General features: G+C 40.2%; 1 protein-coding gene across 1 annotated transcript; it reads right to left on the reverse strand.

The window, feature by feature from the left end:
* Positions 1 to 4,737: 4,737 nt before the first annotated feature.
* LOC134343107 (trace amine-associated receptor 1-like) lies at positions 4,738 to 5,778 on the reverse strand. The gene is made up of 2 exons (XM_063041995.1): positions 5,463 to 5,778; positions 4,738 to 5,390 (listed from the first exon to the last, which is right to left on the reverse strand). The coding sequence occupies exons 1-2, from the start codon at positions 5,776 to 5,778 to the stop codon at positions 4,738 to 4,740; spliced, it is 969 nt and encodes a 322-aa protein (XP_062898065.1).
* Positions 5,779 to 25,877: the final 20,099 nt, after the last annotated feature.

The raw sequence follows: 25,877 nt of genomic DNA on the forward strand, positions 1-25,877 counted from the left end.
GTTTTAACTTTCTGGTAAAGACCAGAGCAAATGAAATTAAAATTGAGATTGAAATACAAAGTATTTAAAAAATGGTAAAACTCATTACTTTAAATCAATTTTATTTGAGAAATAAAGTATAAAGAATTTATAATCTACATATAAAGTATTTTTAGATTTACAGAGGTTGCTAAGCAATAATTATTTTTAGTACACCATTGTCACTTTTAGATATAAAGCAAAGCATTATATTCCTAAGGAATTTAACAGTGAAAGTATTACACAGTCTTAAATAACTATGCTCTTGTCAAATCACTGACTTCTGAAGATTGTGTTGGAGAATATTGCAAAACTTGTGAGAGTAGTGATTCATAGGTACTGTAATTTGTGGATTTTCACCTTCAACATGGATACTGCCGAACCTGCTATCGGTTTCATGGTGCGAATCAATGAAAAATGTGAATCTAAAATTGCAACTTCAAAGCAGATAAAAATTAAAGTGAATTAGTATTTAATAGAAATAATGCAGTTTTCTAATCTCATAGCACATTGTGATTCAATATTATTTCTCCATGACTGATTCTTACTGTTCTCAATTTTCTTCTATATGTTAGCACCAGTAATAAAATTATTGAAAATAGCTTGCATCCTGAATATTCATTTAAAGGTCAGGTGACCAGACCAATTTCCTCTTGAGGGCAATTCATCTGCATGCAATGATCTTTAGATAACTGAACAACCAGAAGATATCACTCTTTTTAAGACTAATGCTATTATGAGCAGTATCATTGCTGACAGCATGTTACAGCTCAATTATGATTCAAAATATCCTTGCGTGGAAAATCCCAAAAATGGATAAAATTCAGGATAGATATTATACAATGAAATATCCTGTTAAAAAAAAACAGGTATCTGTGTACAATATCACAAAATTCAAAGTAACAAACATCTGAAGGAAAAAAAAGAAAATTAAAAATGTTGTAAATGTTTCACTAAGGAGACAGGCTGTTGAGAAAGATAAGCACTAGTAACTTAATCTAACAGTGTTTAGTTCTGGTCACCTCACTACAGGACAGATGTGGATGCTATAGAGAGCATGCAGAGGAGATTTACAAGGATGTTGCCTGGATTGAAGAGCGTACCTTATGAGAATAGGTTGGGTGAACTTGGCCTTATAAGAATAGTCTGTGTGTACTTGGCCTTTTCTCCTTGTAGTGACGGAAGATGACGAAGGTGCCCTCACAGAGGTGTATAAGTTGATGAGAGGCATTAATCGTGTGGACAGCCAGAGGCTTTTCCCCAGGGTTGAAAAGGCTAACATGAGAGGGCATAGTTTTAAGGTACTTGGAAGTAGGTACAGGGGGGACGTCAGAGGTAAGTTTTTCATACAATGAGCAGTGGGTGTGTGGAATGTACTGCCAGCAAAGGTGGGAGAGCCAGATACAATAGGGTCTTTCAAAAGACTCTTAGATAGGTACATGAAGCTTAGAAAAATAGAGGGCTATGTGGTAGGGAAATTCTAGGCAGCTCCTAGAGTAGATTACATGGTCGGCACAACATTGTGGGCTGAAGGGCCTGTAATGTACCGTAGATTTTGTACGTTTGTATGAAATAATAGGCTTACAATTTTAGCACCTTTTATCTATTTATCAATTCACACCTAATGAAATACATTTGCACTATTATTGTGATTTAGAAAAACACACCAACCTATTCATGCACACAAATCTCATATAAACAACAATCTGCTATTAACTAATTAATTTGATTTTGTCTGAGAGATAAAGATTGGCCAGGGTATCGAGAATTTCTATTGAATTCTTTCTTGAATTAGTACCATAAAACCTTTATGTCCACTTGAAAGATCAAACAGGAACTTTACATTTCATCTGAAGTATGGCCCCTCTGACAGTAGAAAAATCATTCACTAACACTCAGAATTGCCAGGCTGGTTGACTTTATTCAGACCTCCAGAATCTCATGGAGAGTGGCCAAAGGTTGACAAGAATTATCCACTTACATACATCATGCTCCTCAGTGGTGTCCAAAATTAGAAGTTAAGACTTTAAGGAAAGGGTGTAGAAGAATAATGAGTAGAATTTTTTCTTCCAGAGGGTGCTTGAAAGCCAGATTACACTGCCTAATGGGGTTACTGAAGGCAGGTGGTGATGAATATGAATGGTGGGTGATATTTGAAGACTGCATGCCCTCACTGTCATCAGGGCCCAGTTTTACAGAAGGTAGGCAGGAAGAAGGGAGGAGACAATCTAGAAAGGCCCTTTCACATTAAAGTATCTGAAGTCAACTTATCCCACTGTGTTTCTCATAAACACAATCTCAACTACCCATTTTCCAAACTTTTGCTGATTATCTGTGTCTATTTAGCCACAAAGTCAAAATAAAACACAATGCAAGGTAAACCACCTGAAGCAATCTTTTGAGCCAAACTAATTTAGCAGGAGGATGGGAGGTGGAGTGTAAGTGCTGAGGTTGAGGTAGTTGGTTTACAAACGGAGGCAGTGTGTAGTGAGACTGCTATCAAGGAGAGGCTGATAATAGGGCAAAATTGCAATCAACAGGATGAGTTGCAGTGGACAAAATCAAAAAAGGGTGAATAAAGGACTGAAGGTATTATATTTGAATGTGCACAGTATACGGAACAAGGCAGACAAACTCATAGCATGGTTACAGATTGTTAAATATGATGTGGGCATCACTGAATCGTAGCTGCAGGAAGGTTATCGCTGGGTGCATAACGTCAAGGATACAAGTTGTATCGAAAGAACGGGCAAGTAGGCAGGGAGGTGGTGCAACACTTGGTAAAAGATGAAATCAAATCAGTAGAAAGAAGTGGTAAAGGGTTGGGTATGAATCATTGTGGGCAGAGCTAAGGAATTGCAAGGGTAAGAAGACCCTGATGGGAGTTATATACAGCCCTCAATCAGTAGTAAATATGTTGTCTCCAAATTGCAACAATAGATAGAAAATGCATGTCAAAAGGGCAATGTTACGATTGTCATGGCGGACAAACTGAATAAGTATTTTGCATCAATAGAGTGGCTGTGGAGAGAATGTTTCCTCTGGCGTGGGAGTCTAAGACCAGAGGACACCACCTCAGAGTAGATGGGTGTCCTTTTAGAATGGAGGTGGACAAAATTTTCTTTCAAAAATGGAGAGTGGTGAAGCTGTGGAATTCATTGCCGCAGGCAGTTGTGGAGGCCAAGTCATTGGATATATTTAAGAAGAGGTTGATAGATTCTTGATTAGTCAGGGCATGAAGGGGTATGTGGTTGGCACTGCACTTTACTGTGCAGGCGACCCATGGTCAATTCCTGTCAATGCCCGTAAGGAGTTTGTACGTTCTCCTCACGACGGAGTTGGTTTCCTCTGGGTGTTCCAGTTTTCTCCCACAATTGAGAGATGTACTGGCTGGTAGGTTAATTGGTCATTATAAGTTGTCCTATGATTAGGCTAGAATTAAATTGGGGGATTGCTGGGCAGCACGGCTCGAAGGGCTGGAAGGGCCTGTTTCATGCTGTTTCTCTAAATGAATGCATCAATAGAAGGCAGGAGATTGTGGTTGAGAGGGAAAATGGATCAGCAATGATGAAATGGCAAAGCAAACTTAATGGGCAAAATTCTGCTCCTATATCTGATGATCTTATGGTCTTATAAAATCATCTCAGATTATGCATAAACATCAGTTAACTTCTTCAGGCCATTTTCAGAGTGCCATTGCCAGCTATCAAAATTCTGCATGGTGCTTACCAAATAGCTTCAGATAGCTAGTGGAAGGCCATTGATTTTCAGTGGAGAAGATAATGAAGAATGGTCTTCAATAGAAAGTTTGCTTTCAGGCATCATCTTGTATGGCAGGGGTTCCCAATTTGGGGTCCATGACCCTTCAATTAATGGTAGGGGTCCATGACATAAAAATGATTGGGAGGCCCTGTTCTAGGCCTCTCTGTGAAGGGCAAGCTATCTTTAGTTTGCCACTCAAGTAAGATTTATTCCCGCAAACTCCCCTGCTCCTCTGAGGCGGTATGCAGCCAGTGTTGAGAGTACACTGAAAGCATAATGAATCTGGTTCCGCAGATACAGATGAATCGCTCTCTGGTATTCATGTCCATTTATAGGAATATCTATTTTTGCTCCATGGTGGTTAAGGTTAAAACTATTTCATGAATTTGTCTGGAACTGTATTTAAAAATAAGAAGTCAGGTTCTGGAATGTCATGCAAGTCAAATTAAAGTGCACAATATTCCTGATATTTTGAGAAGATTATTGGGGAACGGGGGGTAAAAAGGGAGCTGCAGACTTGTATTATGCGTTTTACACTTCTCTGTCCTCACTCATTCGTGTCCACCAATCCTACAAACTCCTCACATTAATCCTGTCTAGTACCATTTTCCAGAGACTACCAGCACAAATCGTACTGAAGTAGGTAATTCTGAGTCACACAATATATAAAAGATCCAGAAGGGATTTCAAGGTAATAGAAAAACTGGGTGGGAGAAGTCCAAAGAGCAGTTCTTAAAAGGATGGCTGGTAGCTTTTGCAAAACTAGTATGGATTTTTTAAGGATTTATGGATTGAGTAATCAGGAGGGGCATTGGAATGGATACCTGTACTGTCTGTGAAGCCAACCAATAACAAGGAAGTAAGATTTTGGACTCTGAACAGCACATTTCTAGACAGAACATTTGCAAATTTATATAAGTATTGCTAATGCTAATTAGTAAAAGGAACAAATAAATTTTACTCACAGTACAAATTTATTCTAGAGGACTGAGACCGAAATATCTTACATGTGCAAATAATTGTCACAGCTTTTCTGAACCAAGAAAAGAAAAAACCGTAGATCATAGGATTAAATGTAGAATTCAAGTAACCAAACCAAACAAGAGTATCAAATAAAACGGGTGGTACTGAATAGTTAAGAAATGCATCTATTGTGTTGCAAATGAAGAACGGGGACCAACAAATCAGGAATATGCCCACCACGATTCCTAGAGTTTTGGCAGCTTTTCTTTCATATCTTCGTGGAAACCAGATTCTATTTACTCTGATGTCTTGAATTTGAACTGTTTCTCTGTTTATCTGCCTCACTTGTTTTACAGCCACAAAATAAATCTTACAATAAATATAGAGAATGGCAACTCCTGGGATGTAGAAAGAAATGGAAGAAGAAATTACTCCTGATATTTCACTCAACACAAGTATGCAATTCCCACAGCAAGTGATTTCATCGCTGTAAAATTCCTCCATTCCTTTCAAATTTAACTTTAAAAAGATCATGCCAAAGGCCAAAACAGCAGAAGCACTCCAGATAATGAATATTATTATCTGCACTGAGAACAAAGTTATTCTTAACTTATACTTTAGTGGGTCACACACTGCAAAGTAGCGGTCAACAGAAATGAAGCAAAGATGCAATATAGAAGCGGTGCTAAGCATGACATCACAACTGCTGTGAACCTTACAGAATGCCTCTCCTAAATACCAGCATGTTTCCACTGATCTCACCATGCTATAAGGCATAACCAAGCATCCCAGCAGAAAGTCCACAGTAGCCAAGGAAAGAATTAGGTAATTGGTGGGTGTCTGAAGGTGCTTGAAGTGGACGATTGAAACAATAAGTAATAGGTTCCCAATGACAGTAGAAAGAATTATTAATATCAGAAACGTGTACAGGAATACTCGAAGGCTGTTCGATCGGGTGGTTTTAATACAAGACCCATTTACAAATTCATAACAGTAATCCACAATTTCTGTGTCTGCACAGGAATTTGTGTCCATTTCCTTCTTTTGAAGGGTTGTCAATATTTGATTTCTCAATCTTATCCCAAATCCTTGTAGAAGAGGTTTCTTTACTGCTTCTGTTCTCCGTCACATCACCTTGAACTAGAAGAGGGACAAAACATATTACAGACATTATTCAATTCCACAATTTAGTAAAACAAGTTATATTTTCACATGTTTGCAAATAACAGGCTTTGTGGTTGCAAACTCACTTTCATGAACTTCAGTTCTGAATGTCATCTGCTTTTATTTTTGCACTGTGGTTGTTTGACAAACTTCTTTTTAACAGGTTCTATTGGGTATTGGGTATTCAGGTCATCGTACATATTGTTACCAAGGACGTAGGTAGGACAAGGGAGGAGGTCCTGAAAGCAGAATACAGGGAGTTAGGAAGGAAGCTGAGAAGCAGGACCTCAAAGGTAGTAATCTCAGGATTACTGCCTGTGCCATGGGACAGTGAATATAGGAATAGAGCGAGGTAGAGGATAAATGTGTAGCTGTGGGATTGGAGCAGGGGGCAGGGATTCAGATTTCTAGATCATTGAGACCTCTGTTAGGGCAGGCGTGGCCTGTACAAAAAGGACGGGTTGCACTTGAATCTGAGGGGGACCAATATCCTGGCGGGGAGGTTTGCTAAGGCTATTGGGGAGAGTTTAAACTAGAATTGCTGGGGGGTGGGAACTGAACTGAAGAGATAGTAAAGAGGCTGTTGGCTCGCAAATAGAGAAAGCTTGGAGACAGTGCCAGAGGGAGGATAGGCAGGCGATAGAGAACTGATGCACTCAGACCGATGGTTTGAAATGTGTCTATTTTAATGCAAGAACCATCATGAACAAAGTGAATGAGATTAGAGCGTGGATCAGAACTTGGAGCTGTGATGTTGTGACCATTATAGAGACTTGGCTGGTTCAAGGGCAGGAATGGCTACTTCCAGTGCCACGCTTTAGATGTTTCAGAAAGGACAGGGAGGGAGGCAAAAGAGGTGGGGGTATGGCACTATTGATCAGAGATAGTGCCACGGCTGCAGAAAAGGAGGAAGCCATGGAGGGATTGTCTACTGAGTCTCTGTGATGAAAGTTAGAAACAGGAAGGGGTCAATAACTCTACCGGGTGTTTTTTATAGACCACCTAATAGTAACAGGGACATAGAGGAGCAGATAGGGAGACAGATTCTGGAAAGGTGTAATAATAACAGGGTTGTTGTGGTGGGAGAATTTTATTTCCCTAATATTGATAGGCATCTCCCTAGAGCAAGGGGTTTAGATGGGGTGGAGTTTGTTCGGTGTGTTCAGGAAGTTTTCCTGACACAATATGTAAATAAGCCTACAAGAGGAGAGGCTGTACTTGATCTGGTATTGGGAAGAGAACCAGTAAGGGGAAAGATAAAAGGGTGGGGGAGGGCCTCTGCCCCTTCCCTCTTCAGTCCTGACGTAGGGTTCCGGCCCGAAACATTGACTGATCGTTTCCATGGATGCTACCCAACCTGCTGAGTTCCTCCAGCGTGTTGTGAGTGTTGCTAAGGCAAGGAGTGGTTGTAGATGGGTCATATTCTGTATGGAGGTTGGTGACCAGTGGTGTGCCTCAGGGATCCATTCTGGGACCCCTTCTTTTCATGATTTTTATAAATGCCCTGGATGAGGAAGTGGAGGAATGGGTTAGTAAGTTTTCTGATAATACAAAGGTTGGGGGTGTTGTATATAGAGTGGAGGGCTGTCAGAGGTTTCAGCGGGACATCAATAGGATGCAAAACTGGGCTGCAAAGTGGCAGATGGAGTTCAACCCAGATAAGTGTGAGGTGGTTCATTTTGGTAGGGCAAACAGGATGGCAGAATATAGCATTAATGGTAAGAATCTCGGCAGTGTGGAGGTTCAGAAGTATTTTAGGGTCCGATTCTATAGGACTTTCAAAGCTGCTGTGTAGGTTAACTCTTTGGTTAAGAAGGCATATGGTGCATTGGCCTTCATCAACCGTGGGATTGAGTTCAACAGCCAAGAGGTGATGTTCCAGCTATATAGGACCATGGTCAGGCCCCACTTGGAGTACTATGCTCAGTTCTGGTCACCTCACTGCAGGAAGGATGTGGAAACTATAGAAAGGTTGGAGAGGAGATTTACAAAGATGTTGCCTGGATTGGGGAGCATGCCTTATGAGAATAGGTTGAGTGAGCTTGGCCTTTTCTCCTTGGAGTGACAGAGGATGAGAGGTGACCTGACAGAGGTGTACAAGATGATGAGAGGCATTGATCGTGTGGTTAGTCAGAGGCTTTTTTCCCAGGGCAGAAATGACTAACACGAGAGGGCATAATTTTAAGGTGCTTGGAAGCAGGTACAGAGGAAATGTCAGGGGTAAGTTTTATATGCGGAGAGTGGTGAGTGCGTGGAATGGGCTGCCAGGGACGGTGGTAGAGACAGATATGATAGGGTCTTTTAAGAGACTCCTGGATAGATACATGGAACTTAGAAAAATAGAGGGCTATGGGTAACCCTATGTAATTTCTAAGTAAGTACATGTTCGGCACAGCATTGTGAGCTGAAGGGTCTGTATTGTGCTGTAGGTTTTCTATGTTTCGATGTTCCCTTTTTTTTGGTGGCTGCCCATCAGGAGTTGAATCTCAAGGTTGTATATCGTATACAAACTTTGATATTAAATATACTTTGAACTTTGAATTAAATAATCTTTTAAGAGTTAAATAATATCTGACTGAATGGAAATACTAATCTTATTCAAAATCTGTTTGATTTCATTTCAAGTATTAGAACAAGCATGATATTAAGGATTGTGTGAGTCCAAATGACAGATTTCTAAGACTGTATGAAAAGCTATCAGTATTAATCATCAAAATCAAGGTGATGAAAGACTGTACAATATGATGAGAAGCATAGATCGAGTGGATAGCCAGAGTTTTCTATCCAGGTGCTAATGACTAATAGAGGGAGGGGGGCCATAATTTTAAGGGTGATTGGAGAAATGTGTCGGGAGGATGTCAGAGGTTAGTTTTTTACACAGGGAGTGGTGATATGAGTGATGGTAGAGGCAGATACATTAGGAGCATTTAAGAAACTCTCAGATAGGCACATGGATGATAGCAAAAATAGAGAGCTCTGTAAGAGGGAAGGATTAAATTGATCTTAGAAGAGGTTATAAGGTCAGTACAGCATTGTGGGCTGAAGGGACCGTACTGTGCTATAGGGTTTTATGTTCTTCTATAATCTCGATCTCTGTAATGAAGTCGTATAAGTGGTCTTAGAATTTTTTCTATTAATTTTTGGATCTGGAAACTGTTGATAGAACAGCTGAGAATGTTACTTTCAGATCCGAGACTCTGAAGTTTTTTTCATGTTCCATTAAAATCAATATTTGCATGAAGATTTTCAAAGTGGTCACATTGTGGTTTAATATCCTACAACATTTTCCATTATGTTATCACTATGGGTTATCTTACCTTTGTATACATATCAACGGAAATCCTTTTAGCTAGGGTTGCATTTTCAGAATTACTTGATTCTCAGTAATCCTGATGTTTAATATCAATGATCTGTGGAACAAATTGTCATTTATTTGTTTAGCAATATAGCATGGAGAAGGCCTTTCCAGTCCTCCTAACCACAACACCCCCAGCAATCCTCGACAAACCCAATTAACCCCAAACTAATAGTCATGGGAGTCATAGTCATAGTCATACTTTATTGATCCCGGGGGAACTTGGTTTTCGTTACAGTTGCACCATAAATAATAAATAGTAATAGAACCATAAATAGTTAAGTAGTAATATGTAAATTATGCCAGGAAATAAGTCCAGGACCAGCCTATTGGCTCAGGGTGTCTGACCCTCCAAGGGAGGAGTTGTAAAGTTTGATGGCCACAGGCAGGAATGACTTCCTATGACGCTCTGTGCTGCATCTCGGTGGAATGAGTCTCTGGCTGAATGTACTCCTGTGCCCACCCAGTACATTATGTAGTGGATGGGAGACATTGACCAAGATGGCATGCAACTTGGACAGCATCCTCTTTTCAGACACCACCGTCAGAGAGTCCAGTTCCATTCTATTATATAGTGGGTGGCCAAAGCTTTTCTGGAGATACTGAGAGTCAACATTTTGGCTGGGCAAGTAGTAGAAACATTTTTCCCTCAGCAGGTACCGAGTCAGGACTGTTTCTGCCGCTCCGCGTGTCCCCTGCAACACCACCTGTTGCGTATCTGAGAATCAGGCGAACCACCCCTTCCATGCGGAGCAATTGAGTACTGGAATCCAACATTCACTGAGATTCCGAGTATTAATAATGACCAATTAACCTACCTGGTAGGTCTTTGGTCTGTGGGAGGAAACTGGAGCACCTGGGAAAACCTACACATTGCATAGGTTTTATCAGTAGTTAGTATACAATATGTAAAGAGAGTGTGTACAGTGAAAGGCGGGACCCTTTAAACATGTTGATAAACAGAAGGATTTTGGAGTCCAAATTCATAGCTCCCCAAAAAGGTTGATAGAGTCATGAATGCTTGTGGTATGTTCGTCTTTATTAGTTGAGGTATTAAATTCAAGAATCAGGAAGTTACAAAATTCTGCTTAGACTGCATCTGGAGTGCTGATCTCTTTGATCAATTATAAGAAGTTTGTGAGCACGTTGGAGAGGTTTATCAAGACACTGCCTAGATTCAAAGGCATGTGCTATAAGGAGAGTTTGGACAAAGTTGGGTTGTTTCTTCATGAGCAACTGAGGCTGAGGGTAAACTTGATAGAAGTTCATAAGGATTTGGAGGGCATAGATAGAAGAGATACCTGTTACCTTTCTCCCAGGTACCAAAAGTCTTATGTTCAAGGTCATGCATTCAAAGTAAGAGCGGTCAGTTCAAAGGAGATGTGAAGATATGTGCTTTCTCACAGAGAAATACACTGGAATACACTGACAAGGGTGGTAATGGAGACATAGCTCAAATGCTATCTATAAATTTGCTGATGATACAACCATTGTTGGTAGAATCTCAGATGGAGACGAGGAGCGTAAAGGAGCGAGATATACCAATGTAGAGTGGTGTCACACCAGCAACCTTGCACTTAACATCAGTAAGACAAAAGAACCGATTGTGCACTTCAGGAAGAGTAAGATGAAGGAACACATACCAATCCTCATAGAAGGATCAGAAGTGGAGAGAGTGAGCAGTTTCAAGTTCCTAGGTGTCAAGATCTTTGAGGACCTAACCTGGTCACTACATATCGATGCAGCTGTAAAGAAGGCAAGGCAGTGACTATACTTCATTAGGAATTTGAAGAGATTTGGCATGTCAATAAATACACTCAAAAAACTTCTATAGATGTACTGTGGAGAGCATTCTGACAGGCTGCGTCACTGTCTGGTATTGGGGGGGGGTGCTACTGCACAGGGCTGAAAGGGGCTGCAGAGGGTTGTAAATCTAGTTAGCTCCATCTTGAGTACTAGCCTACAAAGTACCCAGGCAATCTTCAGGGAGTGGTGTTTCAGAAAGGCAGTGTCCATTATTAAGGGCCCCCAGCACCCAGGGCATGCCACACACTCAGCAATTCAGGAAGAGCTTCTTCCTCTCTGCCATTCGATTCCTAAATGGATATTGAACCCATGAACACTGCCCCACTTTTTCAATATATATTATTTCTGTTTTTGCACGATTTTTAATCTCCAATATACATATACTGTAGTAGACTTATTTATTTATACTATATTGCATTGAACTGCTGCTGCTAAGTTGACAAATTTCATGACACATGCCAGTGATAATAAACCTGATTCTGATTCTGAAATACAATAATACAATAGAGGCACTTAAGAGGACATTGTGGAGGCAGAAGGGATTACTCTTGTAAAATGTTTAAGAACTAGTTCAATTAATTTTGCACAAGATCATAGGCCAAAAGGCTTGTTCTTGCGCTGTATTGTTCTATGTCCTATTATGTCAGTGTTTAGCACATAATTCAAATAATATTACTGAGTAAACAAAATAGTATTTTCTGTCTACTGTGTTTGTAATATGATCTATATCATATACCTGGGTTCCGGGGTAAATATACGTCTCTACCAAAGGAGGTGTAAGGCACTCCGTCCTTCTGCTAGACTGCAGGTCACCCTTGGGCAAGGTGTAGCACCTGCTTAGCCCCCAAATCAGGGTCACGTGAAGCCATGGGAGCAGTTGGTGGATGGTTGTATGAGCAGCTGGTGCATGTCGCAAGTCCTGGTTATGTAAGCACTGACAGCAGGCAGACTGAAGACAATTGATAATGGCTGGAGTCACCTGTCTTGTAAGGACACTGCCCAGAAGAAGGTGGCAATGGCAAAATCACTTCTGTAGAAAAATTTGTCAAGAACAATCATGGTCATTGAAAGATCATGTTCAACCATGTTGAAAGATCACATCTTATATCACAGTTCATAATGAATGAACATCATACACAAAATCTATGAAAAGTTCGAAAGTGGGTCCGGCCAGTGGCGCAACGACACCAGCGCCGGACCCGGGAGCAGAGGTTCCCAGGTTCAAATCCAGTCAGGTCCACCCCCAAGCTCGTTTTCCATCCGTGCCGGGTTAGTGTCGGGACTGCAACTCGACCTCGTAAAACAAAGGGAAAATACTGCGAAAATGTCTGTGTGAGGAGTGACGTGCTACACAGTCTCTCTCTCACTCGCTCTGTGCCTTGGAAAAAGCCGTGAAAACTCCATCATCACGGACACGCAGACACACACGTACAGACTCGCATGCACGCAGGCACACGCCAAAAAAAAGAAAATTTCAAAAGTGTCAACAAACACATTTATTGATCTTCTTTGACAACAAATATTTTGATACATTTACTCTCTTAATATGCCATTCCCGTTAATTTTAAAGGATATCCCAAAAAAAACATTTCACAGTGTATTCCTTTCTTTGTGAAGCCAATTAGACAGCAAAGTAAGTTCAATATGTAAATTTACTGTTGAAATGTTATGGAAGTTACAATTAGTACAGAAAAAGTACCACTGAATGGTGTAAACCAAGAGATTCTGCAGATGCTGGAAATCCAGAGCAACACACACACAAAATGCTGGAGGAACTCAGCAGGTCAGGCAGCATCTGTGGATGACTGGACAGTTGACATTTCGGGCTGAGACCTTTCATCAAGACCAGAAAGGAAAGGGAAGGACACCAGAATAGTGTAAATAACTTTTATTCATATTCCATATGAATTTATAATGGAATATATCAATCTAGCATTCATTTAAACAAAACCTACGATCACCCTTAATAATACCTATGATAAAATAATAATAGAAAATGCTGGAAATAGATGGTCAGGCAGTAGCAATGCAGAAAATGAGTCTAGTTCTGATATCGAGCTACAGGTTTCCCCCGCCATCCGAAGGTACAGCGTTCCTATGAAACAGTTCGTCAGCCGAAATGTCGTAAAGCGAAGAAGCAATTACCATTTATTTATATAGGAAAATTTTGTGAGCATTCACAGACCCAAAAATAACCTACCAAATCATGCCAAATAACACATAAAACCTAAAATAACAGTAACATATAGTAAAAGCAGGAATGCTATGATAAATACACAGCCTATATAAGGTAGAAACACTTTTCCACAATCATTACTGAACTGTTCTCCAGAGCGAAAATCTCACGCAAGCGCCGTCGGCAGAAAATCTCACTCAAGCGCTGTTGGCAAAAACACGCGAAAGCGCTCTCCAGTAACCTTTAAGCTATGAAGCTGCCAAATCATACCAAATAACATGTAAAAATACACAGCCTATATAAAGTAGAAATAATGTATGTACAGTGTAGTATCACTTACGGGAATCGGGACAGCGCGGAGCACACTGATGGTGTGTTAGACTGAGTCGTCGGAGTCTGGGTGGTGCAGTGGCACCCCACCCTCCAGGCCGCTGAGCGATACATTGCCGCGAAGAACGCAGGGGTCCAGCGGTAGCCCGGAGGTACACAGCACATCTTTAAGAAAAAAGCCGAAACAAACATGCTAATTAATTAGGTGCCGTCCGTAATTGTCAGCCCAGATTAGTGCCATCTCCGATTGCGTCGTCTCTGATCTGGGCCGACAATTACGTGTCGGCGGCACCTAATTAATTAGCATGTTTATTTCGGCTGTTTTCTTAAAGATGTGCTGTGTGCCTCCCGGCTACCTTTGCATTCTCCGCGAATCGGTATCTGTCTGTGGCCTGGGGGTTGGGGTGGTGGGACACTGGGGTGTCATCTCATCGCCTGTTTCCATTAGAACAGGCAGCTCATCTTCTCCTACGACTGCTCGCCTCGATGTCAAAGGTCGAGGTTCGTCGTCTGCTGTGGCTGATGTGGAAGGCTTGCTTGACTGCTGAGCCTCACGCGTTTTTCTATCACACAGTTCTTTCTAAGGACTCAAACCATCCTGCAAATATCCCCTAAACCGACGTACCCTTTCAAAATTAAAGTCGTACTTTATCATTACTCATTCGGTTTTGTTATCCTTTTGTCTTCCAATTGCATCAGCTCTTCATCTGTCAGTTCTTGGTGATGGGATGCCAAAACCTCTTCAACATCATGTTCGTCAGCTTCCACAAGCCAACCTCACGTTGTCTTTACTTCGTTCACCATGATCAAAACACTTAATTATGTCTAGTTTTACCATAAGTGTAACACCCTTATGAGCTCTTGCAGGCTTTTCCGATACCATAGAACTCATCTTGCAAACGGCTGCTCACAGACTCGTGTTTAAGCAATGCCGGCAAGAATCCGGGGGAGAGCGGCTGCTCGGGGCGCGCTGCCTTTTATCGCGTGCTGAATTTTTTTTCGTAACAGTGAAAACACCTTCTGAAAGCAAAAATAGGGTACTAATGTAGGTCTTTCATAACAGTGAGGTTTCGTAAAGCGAACGTTGGAAAAGCGGGGGACACCTGCTATTTCTGTTTTGCAGGTATTATTAATATTGTTGTTGGATTGATGAAAATATAATTGAATCATAGATTCACAGCATGAAAGCAGATCCTTTAGCCCAACAAGTCCACAGCAACCATCAAATAGCTGTCTTACACCAATCCAATTACTTTTAAACACATTTTCAATAAGTCTTTCTCGAGTTTACCATCCATTTATATTCTGAGGACAATTTACTGTAGCCAATTAATGTATCAAACTGCACGTCATTATGGTGTCAGAGGAAACAGCAGTATCTGGAGAAAACCTAGGTGGCTGCAGTCAGGTCACTGGTCTGAGTGCTACTGGAACCATGTAACCCAGTACTACCTGTTGCATGGTCGGGCGGCTGGTGACTAAACCAGCTCCCCCACCAGGCTTGCCTGGTGAGGAGGGTGGCTAGACACCCTGCAGGGTGAAAAACAAGACCTGTCAACGGGCGGATGAACTCTCTCGTAGGGTCAATGGCCATCTAGCAAACACGTGCCGTGAAGCACGGAAAGGGCATCCCTTGCATCGAAGCTTGGTCTGGCCATTCACTGCAACAGAACTTCCCCCAGCCGTCTTGGACCCCACCATGCCGCTGGATCCGGGAGGGGATGTCGAGAGGGTGGGTCTCGACCTGTGCAACCCCCTACTCACATAAAATCCATTCATGCACACGCTGTTCCTTTCTAAGGAGTGGGGTATCCTAAACCCCACTAACTGACTGAAAGGGACCATTATCATCCTACAGGATGGATAGAGAGAGAGAGAGAGAGGTGGTTGCATGAAGAACATGCAAACTCCACACAGGCAGTATGCATGGCTAGGATCAGACGCAGGCTGCTGGAGCCGTCAGGCAGCAAATCAATTAGCTTCACACTCTGCCACCCCACATGTCCTTATACTGATGTTTAAACTGAAGTAAAAGGAAATCATCAAAACTGGAATAATTAATACTTTGTTGCAAAAACAAAGAGATTAACATTTCTCACAAGCCTGATCTTTCAAATAACATACACGAGGGCCATTTTAACTGACGCTACCGACCTCAAGTCAGACCCCAGCTGAAGCTCTGTCCCAGGAGGCTCCTGTTACACTTCCACACAAGGGAAATCCAAAATGGGGCTGTTGATAATTTCAATGATCTCGTATTGTAGGACACAACAATAAATCCAGAGGAAGATGCTTGCAAAAACCTTAAGTGACTTTAATCTTCACAAGATTGAACAAGTCAACTGCACAAAGGTAGTTTTCAGTATAATTGTAAATTGGAAACAAACTGTTTTAGGCTTGGTTGTGTGTAAAGAGCAAGGAGCAATTGATGATCTTGATAAGTAAGAGAAAGAGTACGCTTAGGACATGAGAGATTGCTGCAGACAGTTTGAAACTGATCCTCCTGGGTTGGAAAAGTTGCAATCATCTGAGAAGGCACCATTAAGAAGGAAAAAGGAAAGCTAATTGCATCCTCCAACTAACAGAATGCCTGGAGCTCAGGTTTGTCGTAACCAACACCTATTTGTTCACAAACAAGTAGAAGTCCCCTGGAGACACTAATACCTGTTAGATTATATCATTGTGCAAGCAATTAGGTCTACATCACATGTGCTGTGACAGGTGACAATGATTGCATTCCCGTTTCTGCCTCACCTGAGCAACTCAAAGTTGTTAGCATTACTCATATCCCCTGAATAAATATACAGATTTAAAGAATTTAGACCATGATTGCCCACATCATAGCACCTAATGATGTTGATAATGACATTGAAAGAAGATCCGTCACTAGAGAACAAAATAAACAAAAGAAAAAGTAATGCTACAAGCTTCTTCTTCTTTTTCATGTGCTTTGCACGTTACACGCTTGGGCGATCATGGCTCTCCACATCGAACGATCCCTTGCAGCGTCAATGATATCTCGCACACTTAGACCTGTTCGTTCTTTCACAGTGTCCATATATTTTCTTCTTTGCCTTCCTCTGCCGCGTTTTCCAGGCATACGGCCTTGTAATGTAAGGCATTCTATTTCTCCCTTTCTGATGACATGGCCCAGGAATTTAAGTTTCCTCTCATTTAATGTTCTCATTGAAGATCTTTTTGTATGTGCACATTGGAGTACTGTCTCATTAGTTACCCCATCTCTATATGATATTTTCAGCGTTCTTCTAAGAAACCACATTTCTGTTGCTTCTGGTGTTATAGTCCATGTTTCAGAAGCATACAGTAGGATTGACCAGATGTAACATTTTAGTAGTCTAAGTCTTGTTGTCATAGAAATTTGTCTGGTGATAAAAACGGCTTTCATTTCTTGGAAGTTGGTTTTGGCAATGGCAATTCTTCTTTTTATTTCTACTTTACTTCTAGCATCTTGTGATATAAAGCTACCAAGATAATTAAAGCTGGTCTTTTGTTCAATCTCTTGGTTACCGATGTACAATTAGCAATTGGGAATATCCTGCTGTTTTGATATTTGTTTTTTTTACAGTTGACGGTTAGACCAAAATCTGCACTTGTTTGTACTACTTTGTCTAGGAGGATTTGTAGGTCTTCTGCAGCACTTGCTATTAGGGTGGTATCGTCTGCATATCTTATAGTGTTGCTGTTAACACCTCCAATTTTTATCCCATCTAGGTCTTCTATTTCTCTGAGAATCATTTCACTATTGATATTAAATAATTCCAGTGAGGCACCACATCCCTGTCTAACTCCTCTTCGAATTTTAGTCCAACTGCTTATTTTATCATCAACTCTTACCGCCGCCGTTTGATTCCAATTTAAATTTTGAAGCAGTTGTTGGTCCCTTCCATCGATGTTAATGAAATTGTCTGCTAACTGGAGAAACTCCGGATGCGACGTACCTTTCCTTTTTCTAGTGACTTTACCATGTTTCATGCTTTTCATTGCTTTGGTTATTTCTTCTTTGGTAATAGGTGGGCCAGAATTAGGGTGTTCCCCTCTATTATTTTCCAAAAGCTGCTCTATATACTGAATCCACCTCTCACGTACTTTATCTGGATCTGTTAGTGTGGATCCATCTGCTGATCTTATGCATCCTGTAGAGGAGGTTTTCTTAATTCCAGTAATTTCCTTAATTTTCTTGTGCATTTCTTTGCTGTCGTTAATATGGCCTTCTACATCATTGCATTTTTGAGTCAGCCATTCTTCCTTTGCAAAGAGTTTCTACAGTTATATTAATAGCAAAAGGATAGTGAGGGATAAAATTTGGTCCCTTAGAGAATTAGAGTGGACGGCTATGTGCGGAACCAAAAGAAATGGGGGGGATTTTGAACAATTTCTTTTCTTCGGTATTCACTAAGGAGAAGGATATCGAATTGTGTAAGGTAAGGGAAACAAATAGGGTAGTAATGGAAACTAAGATGATTAAAGAAGAGCAAGTGATGGCACTTTTAAGGAATATAAAGGTGGATAAGTCTCTGGGTCCTGACAGGATATTCCCTAGGACCTTGAGAGAAGATAGTGCGGAAATAGCAGGGGCTCTGACAGAAATATTTAAAATGTCATTAGAAAAGGGGATGGTGCCGGAGGATTGGCGTATAGCTCATGTTATTCCGTTGTTTAAAAAGGGTTCTAAGAGTAAACCTAGCAATTATCAGCCTGTGAGCTTGACGTCAGTGGTGGGTAAATTGATGGAAAGTATTCTTTGAGATGGTATATATAATTATCTGGATAGACAGGGTCTGATTAGGAACAGTCAACATGGATTTGTGTGTGGGAGGTCATGTTTAACAAATTTTATTGAATTTTTTGAAGAGGTTACTAGGAAAGTTGATGAGTATAGGAGTTGGAATGTAATGTTGACATTGTACAAGGCATTGGTGAGGCCAAATTTGGAGTATTATGTATAGTCTGGTCACCGAATTATAGGAAAGATGTCAACAAAATAGAGAGAATACAGAGAAGATTTACTATAATGTTACCTGGGTTTCATCACCTAAGTTACAGAGAAAGGTTGAACAAGTTGGGTCTTTATTCTTTGGAGCGTAGAAGGTTGAGGGGGGACTTGATAGAGGTATTTAAAATTATGAGGGGGATAGATAGAGTTGACATGGATATGCTTTTTCCATTGAGGGTAGGGGAGATTCAAACAAGAGGACATGAGTTGAGAGTTAAAGGACAAAAGTTTAGGGGTAACATGAGGGGGATCTTCTTTACTCAGAGAGTGGTAGCTGTGTGGAATGAGCTTCCAGCAGAAGTGGTTGAGGCAGGTTCGATGTTGTTGTTTAAAGTTAAATTGGACAGCTATATGGACAGGAAAGGAATGGAGGATATGGGCTGAGTGCAGGTCGGTGGGACTAGGTGAGCATAAGAGTTCAGCATGGACTAGAAGGGCCGAGATGGCCTGTTTCTGTGCTGTAATTGTGATATGGTTATATGGTTATAATATTGCACAATTGTCTGATCTGTCTGTCTAGCTCTCTGTATTCCACTTCATTATTCTTCCATCAGATCTAGAATTTCTTTGGTTATCCTCCCCCTGTTGGTGTGTCGGATTTCTTGTACTGGGATTATCTCCTCTGCTGATTGCTGTATAGCATATTTAAATCTGTCCCAAATAGATGTTGTTACATTTTCATTGAGGTGTTCTTCTACAGCTGTCTTGAATTGTTGCTTAAGTATGCTATCATTTTTAAGTTCTCCCAAAATATATTTCTTTGTCTTTTTTCCACGTTTCAGTTTCTTTAATTTTGTTTTGATGGTAGCTATTACCGGATGGTAATCTGAACCACAGTCTGCTCCTGGGTAGGCTTTAGAATTTGTGATATTATTTCTAAAACGTTCATTGATGGTAATGAAATCTATTTGATTCCTTGTTCTATCTCCACAGCTAATCCAAGTACACAATCTACGTGGATGGTTTTTAGTATTGGTGATCACTTGGTTGTTTCTGACATACCAGTCAGTAAACCTTTCTCCATTTTCATTTTTCTCCCCTAATCCAAAAGGTCCTATGACATTATCAACCCTTTCCTGTCCAACTTTGAAGTTAAAATCTCCCATGACTAGTTTTATATCCTGAGATTTACATTGCTCATAAGCACTGTCAAGATCTTCATAAAATGTGTTGATATCCTCTTCATCCACATCATTTGTTGGCGCATAGGCTTGGATTATGCTAATTATGAAAAGTTTGGAAGTTGATATCTTAGGCCTGTCAGAAATTAGATGGACTGACAGTGGCAAATTCACCAAGAATAGTTCTCTGATAATGTATTCTGGAGATCAACAACATATATTTTTTTTATTATTAAATGCAATCGTGAACAATAGCCAGATCAGAGATGCTGATCAAGTGAACTAGTTCCCAAAGAGAACTCTGATGGGCCAATCAGATGGCTCGCTGCTGCTCAGCAATAGAACACAAAAAAATCATATGTACAATTAAAAAATAGTAGAAATACTTGAGTCATGATGATCATGATGAAGTCTGCTGGAGAGAGACATTTATACACATGCTGTCCTCCATAATCCAAAGAGATTGAAGGATAAGGTTGCAGGGTGACAAAACGTGGCAGGAGCACTTGGAACTAAAAACTAATCTCTACCGGGAGAAAACGGCACCTGTTCTTTCCGCACTGTTCTCCAGCAGTTTAAGGACTAAGTCCAGCCGGAACATCACTCACAAGTGCTCTTGAAAGTCAGGTATTAACCCTACCTACCAACAACCAAGCATTTCCATCCTGATCCCCTTCATGATAGCTTATGAAGAAGCACGTGACTTCCCTCCCAGATGAAAGGTGTTTGTGCGCTCGACTCGACATATGTATGGAGTTGGAATTATTTTAAACAAACAAGTATCAAAATGTCTTATGGGATTTTGGGCGATATCCAACCGGCTGCTTTTAGTTAAATGCTACAAGCAACACACACAAAATGCTGGAGGAACTCTGCAGACCAGGCAGCATCTATGGAAAAAAGTACAGCCGACATTTCTGGTTGAAACCCTTTGGCAGGACTGAGTTCCTCCAGCATTTTGTGTGTGTTGCTCGGATTTCCAGCATCTGCAGATTTTCTCTTGTTAATGCTACAAGCATTGGTTCATTCTATAGCAAAAGATGTTCAGGAAAAATGTTGGCAAGGGACTGGCAGAGATCGACAGTTCAAAATTCAGAGTAAATGTTATTATCTGAGTACATGTATATCACTATATATAGCCCTGAGATTCTGAGGATTAATGAAAGATCAACCAGAGTGGAGAAGACAACAAACTGTGCAAATGCAATAAATAACGAGAACATGAGATAATGACACAAAGAGTCCTTAAAGTGAGATCATTGGTTGTAGGAACATTTCAATTATGGGGAAATGAGTGAAGTTATCACCTTTTATTCATAGCCTAATGGTTGAGGTGGATGATGGAATAGGTTCAGTAAATGAAATGGAAAGGAAGGAGGTTATGTTGCAACTTTAGAAGACTCTTGTTAGGCCATATCTAGAGTCACCCCACTATAAGAAGAATGTTGAGGCTTTGGAGAGGGCGCAGAAGAGATTCACCAGGATGCTGTCTGGTTTAGAGGGCATGTGCTATCCTGACAGGCTGGATAACTTGGGTGTTTTCTCTGGATAGTCAGATGGAGGTTTACAATATTATGAGAGGCATAGATAGAGTGGACAGAGAGTATCTGTTTCCCAGGGTTGAAATGTCTAATACAAGAGGGCATGCATTGAAGATGAAAGGGGGTAGGTTCAAGGGGATGTTAGGGGTAAGAGACAATGGATGCCTGGAATGAGTTGCCTGGTATGGTGGCAAAGGCAAATACATTAGAGGCTTTTAAGAGATGCTTGGATAGGCACATGGACATATGGAAGACGGGGTGATATGGACATGGTGTAGGTAGGAGGGATTAGCTTTGGGGTGTTTTTGATTTGCTTTTTAGCAGGTTTGGCACAACATTGTGGGTTGGGTGGCCTGTCCTATGCCGTATGTTCTATGTTTTATATTCTATCTTAAAAAAAATTGTGTTTCCTTACAAGAGCAGTTAAGTGAAAAAAATAGTAGCAAGTTAACAACAGTAGAAATGAGCAGAGGATTAGATCCATGGAGAAATCTGGTGATTTTCCCAAGTAACATTTTTAATGTCGGCTGACTCACAGAAATGGCATAAATACTAGAAGATAACATATTCACACAAAGCTGAAAGTGCCGCTGATAAAATTACTCTGGTTGCTTCTATAGTGTAGACCCACAAGGTGAGATATTTCCAAATTTAAGTGCAAGGATTGCTTCATTTGCCACACAGTAACTTCTGTCCTATGCTTGAATTTTGAAGGAATGATCGATTTTGATGGAATTTTTATAATCAGTAGATTGAAATTGCAATATCAAAGCATTAACTCTTTCATGAAACTTAAAAATTTAATACGTTAACATCTTTGCCAAAATAAAAGTGTATCAATCCATTAATAATCTCAACACGAGACCAGTTTGGCATATTATAATTTTCATTTACGTGAGAAGTAACTGAGAATCATTGTAAACAGTTCCTGTTCATTCTTCCCAATAGGTATACAGTATTTTTCACATTATGGCTTTATAAGGCTCATACTGTGGATAACATTACAAGTTGTAAAAAAACTATGAGGCTTTTAGTTGCTAATATGATTATTCTGCTTATTTATAAAATGGCTTTAGAACAGATAATATGAATAATGCAATACCTGGTATCATTCAGGAGTCGGAAAGAAACCTGAGCTGAGAAAGCTGAGACCACAGCCACTTATTCACCCTCTGCCTCTTTCTGCTATCAGTGTTTGTCTTTTCAAAAATCAGAAACAATAGCTTACCTCCAACAAGTCCAATTCTACAATTATGCACACAACCATTGAGAGATTGCAATTTAAACCCAAGCACACAATTAAACTTCTCACTAGGCGAAAACACCCAATAGAAAACATCCCCTTCTATTTATGAATTTTGTAAGCCATTCTCAAATATTTACCAACAGCAGAATACTATGAATTGCTCTGTTCAAATGATTTCTTGACAATACCCTTTACAGGGAAAATGTCAATTAAACATAAAGCGAATGGCAAACAATATCAATGGGTTGTTAGGGAACGATGGTTCTGACGCTAATCACTATATTCCAGCATTAAGTGCTAGCGTTAAAATATATTTTTAAATGATTCATTGGACTTTCCTACTACTATTTATTTTTATATTAACATTTGTATATTGAAATAAAAAAGTTGTGTAATTAAAATAAACTTATTCTATAAATGGCACTTATACAGACAAGATAAAGGGTTATAAAATGTATTACTTTTCTTCCACCTGCTTAAACAGAAGAGTTCAGAGGACTATTATGAGCTGCATCCCAGCCAGAAGAGTTAAATATTTGTACAATTCTTGGGCACTGATTGAACATATGAAATTTAGCTCCTAGCTGAGTATTCTAAACAAAATGGGCAGTGATTTCCTATTCCAGGAAATATGAATGTTCACATTCTGATGGGTGATTCTCCATTTTCATCCTTAAATCCCTAATCTAAACAAAGCAGATTGTGTTCCAAGCATATAAGAGAACTTCTTCCAGTAATGGGTGTGTCATAGCATGCGGTAACTTAGCTTGAAGATGGAATCTTTGCCCAGAATTTTATAACACAACCAAAGTGTTTGTGCTCAGATGTCAATGACCTTCTGTTGCCCTTTCTGCTCGCAGTAACCATCAAGCAGGAAGTACCAAAGCCTGAAGTCATTCACAATTTGGTTTACGATCACCAGCATATGTCGTTAAATATGTTGACTTTGAGACAGCAGTACGATGCAATACATAATAATAGAGAAAGAAACTGTTAATTACCTTAAGTATATGTGTATGAAATAGTTAAATTAACCGAGCAGTGGCAAAAAAACAGAAATAAAAAGTAGTGAGTTAGTGTCCATGGGTTCAATGTCCATTCAGAAATCGGATGGCAGATGGGAAGAAGCTGTTCCTGAATCCGGTGGTTTTGTAGTGTCATAAAACCACCAGGTTCAAGAACTGTTATTTCACTTCAATCTTTTGAATTCTTGAACCAACCTGCACAAACCTAATCTCTACCCCAGTATAGCAACACTATGAACACATTGCATTACAATGAACCATGTGGTATTCTGATCTATATGTTTTTTTTTCTGGCAAAATCTGTAAATAATTTATGTTTAATTTATGCTTTTTGTGAACATTTCTTATCTGATGCTATGTGTCTGTGACATTGCAGCAGACAAATTTGCCATTGCACCTATGCATACATGCACTAGTGCACGTAACCATAAACTCAACTTCGACTTTGAGAAGGGATATCAAAGCTGCCAAGATGATACTAAAAGCACTAACTTGTCGTCAAACCAGGGCAACTTAAGATAAACGGCTTATCTTCATTTAAATTTAGAAGATTCCGTTTAAGATGGCACTGGTGATTCTCAGCAACTTCTGGCTGGTGTCCAATGAAACAAAGCAAACAACTAAATACTTTGTTAATCACTCTTTTTCTGGTAAATGATTATCGCAAACAAATAGCCCCTAACTTCCCTTTGGATTTGGAGGCAATTCAATGCGGCAGAACCTTGGCAAGGCGAGGCAGTGGGAACATCGCCAAGAGTGAGGAAGACCCGAGGTTTGATTGATTTAAGTATCGGGCTGAATTGGAAAGGTCGGGTACAAGCCGAATCGAGGTTGGTGGGGTTCAGGCCCCTAGAGCATACCAAAGTGACTGAACCTGATGTTTGGACGATGACTTAAGCTTCGGGTCAAATCGGAAAGGTTGGGTACAGGCCAAATTGAGGTGGTAGGTTCCAGGCCTCATAGTGTATCGAAGCAACAGAAGCCAATGTTTGAATGGCGATTTAAGCACTGGACCGAATTGGAGAGGTCGCGTATAGGCCAGATTGCACTGGCAGTATCCAGGTCCCAGAGTGTATCAAAGTGACTGAACCCAATGTTTGGACACTGATTTAGGTGTCGGGCCAGATTGTAAAGGTCAGGGTGTCAAGGCCCAAAGCGAGTGACAGATCTGTGGACAGACTCTCTTTGTGGACTTGAATTCAGAACGCAATTTCCTTGCGTTTATTGTTTGCATAATTTGTTTATTTTTCTCTGCACACTGGGTATTTGATGGTCTTTGTTTTAATGGGTTCCTTTGTGTTTCTTCATTTTTTGGAGACGAATCTCAAGGTTCTATAATGTATCCATACTTTGATAATAATGTACTTTGAACTTGGAGCTTCGATTAAGAGGAGTAAGAAAAAATGCATTCAAACTCCTGCTCTGTAAATCAGCAGCACAGATTGTCAGCAAATAAATAATGCCGGAAGTAAGGGAAGGCATCTTCATATATAGACGCTTACTAGGATAATGATTACCATGCCAGTGAGCAGAATCCACAAAAAAATTAGCAGCAAGTAAAATATATTTAAATAAATACTGTTTGAAGAAAAAGCAGGGTGAGAATAAGTTGATAGAAAGTGTTTCTGAAGACAAAAAATTGCAGTGGATATGCAACTTCTGTGACACTTCATCCGTCAGATTATTGTTATGATCATCTTGATTAAAAAGCTACAAATAATTCAGGCTTTGTTCCAATTGAAAATTCACTGAGCCCATCTGTGGCTTCGTGACAAATTACATCACAAATAGCACTTGTATGTTTTGAAGGATTCCAAAACGGATTCGGGCAACGGTAGTGAAAAAATTCAAATGCAGGAAATGTGAAACAAAATCGATAAGTGGAGGGAACATTCAGCAGATTAGGAAACATTTGTGGACAGAGGAACAAAGTTAACACTTCAGTTTGAAGACCCTTAGTCTTTCTGATAAAGGATCCAAAACAAGTTTGTTTTTCCTTGTAAGATGGTGTTACACTAAACTTTGATCGGGCATCCATTAAAAAACCCCCTCAATTTATAATTTAATTGAAGCCACTTTGCACTTGGACATCAGAAATATTATTCAGGAGATTCAGCAGAAGGCTAGATTTCCCAAGAAATGTGTCTTTCCCATTAATAATAAGTTGTGGCTTACTGGCTCCAGCACTGTTGTTGAAGCGGCTAACCATAAACACAAGGGTTTCTGCAGATGCTGGAATTCTTGAGCAACCACACACAAAACCTGGAGGAACTCAGCAAGTCAGGCAGCATCTATGAAGGGGAATAAACAGTCGACATTTCAGGCCGAGACCCTTCATCAGCACTGGAAAAAAAGA

Source organism: Mobula hypostoma, chromosome 2, assembly GCF_963921235.1.
Source record: "Mobula hypostoma chromosome 2, sMobHyp1.1, whole genome shotgun sequence".
Classification (NCBI taxonomy): domain Eukaryota; kingdom Metazoa; phylum Chordata; class Chondrichthyes; order Myliobatiformes; family Myliobatidae; genus Mobula; species Mobula hypostoma.

Coding starts and splice junctions, on each gene's coding strand:
- LOC134343107 (XM_063041995.1), bottom strand. CDS start 5,778: ATGGACACAAATTCCTGTGCAGACACAGAAATTGTGGATTACTGTTAT. Junction 5,391..5,462: donor GTATTTAGGAGAGGCATTCT/GTAAGGTTCACA, acceptor TCATTTCTGTTG/ACCGCTACTTTGCAGTGTGT.